The following is a 7,278-nucleotide window of genomic DNA, read 5'->3' as shown; positions in this document are numbered from 1 at the left end:
CTATTTCCCCTACTCGCTAATGCCCTATTTTCTTTTCTGAGCTTCTTGTCCCTCACAGACACACTGTTTATCTCCCTCGCTAATCTCCTCTACCACTTTCATTTTTCTTAGTTTCAGCTGGTTTGCTACTAACTGTAGCCGTAGCTTCCCCCCCCCCCCCCCCACCCCTTAGTTGTTCAAAGCTCTGCCTTCCTCCCTATTTATTCGTTTTGCCAGGACATTGGTCCCAGTCCGGTTTAGGTGGAGCCCATCTCTATGGAATAATAATAATAAAATAATCCTTGCATTTGATATAGCGCTTTTCACGTCGGGAGGACGTCCCAAAGCGCTTCACAGAATACACTGTAAAGTGAATTGACTGTATATTTGTGGGCAAACGCGGCAGCCAATTGCGCACAGCAATGTCCCACAAACAGTCGTAGATTGAAAATGACCAATTTATTATTGTTTTTAGTTTTGAATAGCTCCCTCTTCCCCCAATACTGGTGCTAGTGGCCCATAAAATGAAACCCCTGCACATTCTTTCAGCAATTGGACGTGATATCTAAAGAGTGTAAACATTCAGCAGGATGAATATGATTCATCAACTTAAAAATGATTGTTAGTTAATACACCAAAATGAAGATTTATTGGAAATCCACAATAGTGTGATTTAATAATAATAAAAATAATATTTCTTGCATTTGATACATGCTTTTCACGTCAGGATGATGCCCCAAAGCACTTCATATGATTTATTGTGAAGTGGAGTAATTATTTGTGGGTGAACGAGACAGCCAGACACCAGGATTTACAGTACAAATTAAATACATATTAGATTAATGATATATTATGATAAAATGTCATGAGCAGCTGCCATAAACTATTGTTTCAGTCTGAAACACTGATTGTCCAGCGCCTTGGGATGTCCTCTTGACGGGGAAGGCACTATACAATGTAAGTTTTGTTATTTAATGATCTCTACTTATGAAGCTGCAAAAGAACAGATAGCTTGTATATCACTAGATTTCCCCTCTCTCAGGCTCCCTGTCAACTATGTGCAGCTTTTGATACATTTATTGTTTCCATATCTGTTCAAGGAGGTGAAGATGTGAAGAGTCTGAAATATTGTATCCCATCTAAGGAAACTTGCCCAAGGTTTCACCCTCTGCCTGGAATTGAACTCAGGTCTCTCACTTGCAAAGCGAGTGCTCTAACCACTGAGCTACAGGACTCCTCGAAGAATTTGTTGTTCACTGTGTATTTGCTAAGTTCCATTTCAATATTGAAATGTTATATATTGGATGTAATCCAGGTATAATAAGCAAAAGCATTGTGCTCCATTTGTAGTTTATTGTCGACGTGTAAAGAGATCGATGTAGAAATGTAGCAAGTGAGATAGGTAACTCACACCTAAAACAATTCTGGGAGAAGTATTTGCTGCAGAATGCTTTAGTCTAGAGTACAGGAATGTGGAACCCAGACTGAAGCTGGATGGCATAATGTGGGATCTTCTTTTATTATTTGTGCCCGTTTCCTATTCTAATCTGGTTATTCAAAAAGGGAAGGGAGTTTCTCCAGATGTCCTGGCCAATGGACATCTAGAGTTGGATGCACCAGCGTCTCTGAGGGTCCCGTCATTGTTTTGTATTTGCTCTACGCCAAATAAAATAAGTCTTTAATATCATGTTCAGCGCTTTGGGACGTCCTCCCAATGTGAAAGGCGCTCTATAAATATAATTTTTGCTGCTGTTGGCTGTGCACAAATTGGCTGCATCATTCACCCACAAAACACACACACTACACTTTACAGTATATCCTGTGAAGTTCTTGAGAGTCCGCCTGACATAAAGATGCAAGGATTATTATGATGATTATTATTAAGCTCCAGAGGTAGCCCAAAGTACACTCTGGGTTCCCAATACCTTAGCTTTTGCCTAAGACTCTTTGGAATTAGGTAAGTAGGCTTCATCCTGAGAGAGAGAGAGAGAGAGCATTCTATTCCAGAGACACGGAAATATCCACGTGTAGGTGGCGTACGTATGTGAAACTCTCAGTCTGGTTTGCCAAATTTCTACACGTATTGCACACCTGGCTGACCAAAAACCACATTGGATCTTTTAGGGTGAAACGTTTGCCTCAATTTAAGAAAGTGAGCACCATAACTGTCATTAAAAGTTTCTTTCCTTGTTGAGCCCTCTGCATGATTATTGCAGCGTGGCTCCGTTTGACGATTACACTGTTCTGGTGTCTCATTCCAAATGTCGGCTGTTTGCCTAAACTGACATTGCTCCGTTCTCTTTCTAAGCGCACAAAACATACAGTCACTCCTCTTTACAATATATTCCTGGGAAGTTCTCCTGATGTGAAAGGCGCTATACCAAATATAAGGATTATTACTATGATTTTAAAATGTCTTGTCTTGTCCCCAGTTGCTGACAGAACACGATGAGTGAGGTGGTGAAGTACAATGACGAGGAGCACAAAAACGCTTTTCTGAAGACCTTGAACGAACAGCGTCTGGAGGGGGAGTTCTGCGACATAGCTATTGTGGTGGAAGATGTTAGGTTCCGAGCTCACAGGTGCATCTTGGCTGCTTGCAGCACCTACTTCAAAAAGCTGTTTAAAAAATTAGAAGTGGACAGCTCTTCAGTGATCGAGATCGACTTTTTGCGCTCGGATATATTTGAAGAAGTGCTGAATTACATGTACACTTCCCAAATCTCTGTGAAGAGAGAAGATGTGAACCTGATGATGTCTTCGGGGCAGATCCTTGGAATACAGTTCTTGGATAAACTGTGCACTCAGAAACGTGACTTATCCCCTCAGCAGAACGCAGCCCGTCGCAAAGTCCGATACCCCTACAGTATTACTGCTAAAATTCATCGGCCGACGAATAGTGCTGATGAGGAAATAGATGAGATTACTGATCAACTGGACGAACAGCCAGACGACGCTGTGGAGGAGGCTGTGCCTAACCCGGATGATGGGAAGTCGCAAGCAAATGGCTTGCGGGTTCAGGAGGCAATTTTGAAGGAACTTGGGAGCGAAGAAGTTCGTAAAGTCAATTGCTTTGGTACAGAGGTGGAAGCCATGGAGACCACTGAACCAAAGGACGTGACTCCCCAGCCCCCTCCCTCCCTGGCTTTCACCGACAGCATGAGTGGAGTCAAGGAAGAACAGCCGCCAGGCTGGACTGCCAGCACCGATGTTAAGTTTGAGTATTTGCTGTACGGCGACAGGGAACAATTCAGCTGCCAGAACTGTGGCAAGACGTTCACTGATGAAATGCGCCTGAGGAAACACGAGAAGCTGCACTCGGCCGATCGACCCTTCGTGTGTGACATCTGCTCCAAGGCCTTCACCACTCAAGCTCACCTAAAGGAACACCTCAAAATCCACACGGGGTTCAAACCTTACGGATGTGAAGTCTGCGGAAAATCTTTCATCCGAGCCCCCGACCTGAAAAAGCACGAGAGGGTCCACAGCAATGAAAGACCTTTTGCGTGCCACATGTGCGACAAAGCGTTCAAGCACAAGTCGCACCTGAAGGATCACGAGCGGAGACACAGAGGGGAGAAGCCCTTTGTTTGTAGCTCCTGTACTAAAGCCTTTGCCAAAGCCTCGGATCTAAAGAGGCACGAAAATAACATGCACAGTGATCGCAAACAAGTGCCGACAAATGTCATCACTAGTGAGACCGAGCAGTTGCAGGCAGCAGCAATGGCAGCAGAAACAGAGCAAAATTTGGAGAGCATAGCGTGTAGCTGAGACTAGATGTGATGCTAAATCTCCTTGTCTTCTTTTTATGTTTTAGTGAATGTGGGCCCTTGCATATTTTTCTTCCCGTTTCAAGGTCTGTGCTCCTTTTCACCATTTGTACATAAAACATTTTTTTTTCATCCCTATCCATAAATTTTGTTGCGCTGTCTGAGGGTTTATAATGAATTAATATAATTAATGCTGTGCACTTGGGATAACAACATAAATTATGTCATTCCGAATTTTAATTGGTCATAAATGTCAATCTCTATTATGGTGCAATACTGTATGTGTAACATACTCTGTGTCTTAGTTTTCCTGAAATGTTTTTGTAAATATTCTTGTCTGTTAGTGCAGGCCTATGTTGAATGGTGACCTGCTTACAACAACAACAACAACAAGATTCCATTTATAAAGCGCCTTTCACGTCAGGAGGACGTCCCAAGGCGCTGCACAGTTGGGTCATGACCCGAGCAGGGGGGAAATGGTCAGGGTGAGGGGAGGGAAGGGAGGGAGCGAGGAGGGGGGAAATGGTCAGGGTGAGGGGAGGGAAGGGAGGGAGCGAGGAGGAGCCACCCAGGGTTTAAAACCCTTTTCTAAGAGGATCTAATCATTTGCGAGTGTTTTTGATTCCCATATTTTGGAATGATCTGTTATTCTTGGAAATCTAGCCAATTTATTTGGAACAGTTTTATACCAGATTTGTAAGCATTCCATGGTTTTAGAACAGCTTGAAATGTGTCATGTTTTATACCACTCACTACTATTGCTGTTATCTAGGCTTCTTATAATAAGGGAAGTTCAGATAATTTTTTGTACAACCTACATTGATCTTACTTTATAATGTAGCAAGTATAGATTGTACTGTATACACGTGCTCTTTTGTATCACGTATCAAATCTGGTGAATCTGGAGTTGATAAAGTGAAAGAGTAGCATCAACATTTTGCATGCATTGCAAAATATTTGTGTTAAATGATAATCAGTTTACTGATCGATTCCCACCATTGCCTCCCTCGTCTAAGTGGTAGCCAGAGTTGTGGATTTGGAGAATTAACCAAAGTTAACAGCAGCATGATTTGGGATTCAATGCCTTGGGATTTTGGAGTGTTTCAGCGCCTTGGTTTGTCTGTATAATGCAACTTAATGTTGGATTCAGAATGGAATCTGGGCCCCAATAACAGCAGCTCAACAAGGGAGCACAGTATTTTAGCAGATTATGATGCTCTTAACACTTATGCCTGTACTTAAAAGAACATTTTCCATGAAGCAGATATCAAAAACGTTTTAGTGGAAAATTGTAGAAGAAAATGCCTACTTGTAAATATTTTGAATCAAAAGAATTAATGATTCCTAAATTTTATTCTTAGCATTCAGATTAATAGTTATCTTGCCCAGTTTAAAATTTAGTAGCAGTTTCTTCCTGTAATTAAGTGCGTAGATCCGAGAAACTGTCCTTGGGAGATTTCACACCATGTTTAAAATATGTCGTTGGTCCTCTCATTTCCTGAGCCTTCAGCAGTGCCCCGAATCAAGCCTTGGTTGATAGTGGTGCAAACAACACACTTAAGATCAAATTAGCTGTAAATGTTTTTGACATGAGTGTTCATTACAATATTTGTAACATTTATAAGTTATTTGAACATTTTATTCTCGCTTCTACAATTTTTGATCAGTGCTGCATTAAGATTAACTTGATTTTCTCAAAGAAAATTTACCTTTGTCAGAAAGAGTCCTTTTGTAATTAAAATTTAAAAGCTCCAGCAGAAATTGTGCCACTGTTTTTTTTACACACCCAGTTGGAAAATTATATTCTGTACAATAATATTGAATGTTTTGTGTTTTGTTGACAAGACAGAGCCCAGAAATTTTCTGTCACATGTCTGCCTGATTTGTGCATACGTAGAATGTACATGTATGTTCCTCCCTCTGTCTCACTTACTCTCTGATTTTAAACCCCGCTTAAAAGCCTGCCTCTTCAACTGCGACTACAGCCAGTGTCTGTCTCCATCTTTACCTTGTAGAAACCTTCCCTCGACCCATCACAGCTATCTAGCTACCGGCCCATCTCAAACCTCCCTTTCATATCCAAGGTCCTTGAGAGAGCTGTTGCCTCCCAGCTTCGTTCTTTCCTCTCCTCTCACTCCTTCCATGAACCCCTCCAATCGGGTTTCCGTGCTGCCCACAGCACCAAAACTGCTCTGGTCAAGGTCACAAATGACATCCTGACCATGCGTGACCAGGGCTCCCTCTGTCTCCTCATTCTCCTCGACCTCTCCGCTGCCTTTGACACCGTGGACCACTCAATCCTCCTCCACCGCCTCTCCTCCCACCTCAACTTTCAAGGTTCTGTCCTTGACTGGTTCAAATCCTACCTTTCACACTGACTCCACTTCATCGCAGTAAACGGCTTCTCCTCCAGCGGCGTCTCGTGCGATGTTCCTCAGGGCTCTGTCCTCGGTCTCCTCCTCTTCACCCTCTGCATGCTCCCCCTTGGTGACATCATCTGCAGACATTGGGTAAATTTCTTTGCATTCGCATTCATCACTTCAAGGCTTGATTACGGAAACACCCTCCTTGTCGGCCTTCCCAACTCTTCACAAGCTGCAGATCATCCAAAACTGTGCAGCTCGTGTACTCTCATGCACCAGGCTCCGAGACCCCATCACTCCCACCCTCGCCCGATTCCACTGGCTCCCCATTCCCCAGAGGATCGAGTTCAAGATCCTCGTCCTCACTTTCAAGGCCATTCATGGCCTTGCCCCCTCCTACCTCTCTGACCTGTGACTCCCTGCCAAACTGCCCGCTCCCTCCGTTCAGCGGGCTCCGGTCGGCTCCATGTCTCCCACCCGACCCGCCCTACCATAGGTGGCCGGGCTTTCAGCCTCTCTGCCTCCACAGTCTGGAACTCCATCCTACGGTCCCTTCGCCTCGCTTCCTCCCTTGCCTCCTCAAGGTTGGTCTCAAGACCCTTCTCTTCGACCGTGCCTTTGGTCTCCCTCCCACCTCTCTGCCTTCTCTCACCCCAACACCACCTCTACCCTATGCTCGGGCCCCGACACCTGACTGTTCAGGGCTTTGGGACGTCTTCCCAACATGAAAGGCGCTCTATAAATGCAATTTTGTTGTTGTTGTGCAGCCTCGTGAAAGGTACTGTACAAGGTGAATTAGACGTCCTTACTCATATTTTTAATTATTAATTATGTTCTTTTTTAAGACAATATTCGTTGAGAGTGTGTAAGCTATTACAGGAAGTGACTTCCATCACGTTAGTGAAAGTTTTTGTCACCGAGTTGATACGTGTAAACATCTACATACAATTTGAACATCTCATAGTCCTGTGAGTAAGGACTTTGGATTAACCCTGTATAAATACAAGTTATTGCTTTTAGAATGTCCTTGTGATCTACCCATCAATCTGTAGTAGGCTCAAGATAGCCCCCAATGCTATGTCAAAACTAAGGAAAGCTGCACTAGTGAGAAACGTGAAAATTTGTCAGATGTGTTACTTTTTAACAAGTTACAGACTGGACTGAAT

The 7,278-nt window shown here is 43.4% G+C and overlaps 1 protein-coding gene across 1 annotated transcript; it reads left to right on the top strand.

The window, feature by feature from the left end:
• Nucleotides 1–2,356: 2,356 nt before the first annotated feature.
• Nucleotides 2,357–4,156, top strand: zbtb14 (zinc finger and BTB domain containing 14). The gene has a single exon (XM_042332114.1). The coding sequence runs from the start codon at nt 2,428–2,430 to the stop codon at nt 3,748–3,750; it is 1,323 nt and encodes a 440-aa protein (XP_042188048.1). The 5' UTR covers nt 2,357–2,427; the 3' UTR covers nt 3,751–4,156.
• Nucleotides 4,157–7,278: the final 3,122 nt, after the last annotated feature.

Source organism: Callorhinchus milii, unplaced genomic scaffold, assembly GCF_018977255.1.
Source record: "Callorhinchus milii isolate IMCB2004 unplaced genomic scaffold, IMCB_Cmil_1.0 Scaffold2, whole genome shotgun sequence".
Classification (NCBI taxonomy): Eukaryota; Metazoa; Chordata; class Chondrichthyes; order Chimaeriformes; family Callorhinchidae; genus Callorhinchus; species Callorhinchus milii.
The sequence above is the reverse complement of the archived record's forward strand: the minus strand, read 5'-3'. Positions and strand labels throughout refer to the sequence as shown.

Excerpts from the sequence above, each read along its gene's own strand:
- zbtb14 (XM_042332114.1), top strand. The coding sequence starts at position 2,428 with ATGAGTGAGGTGGTGAAGTACAATGACGAGGAGCACAAAAACGCTTTT.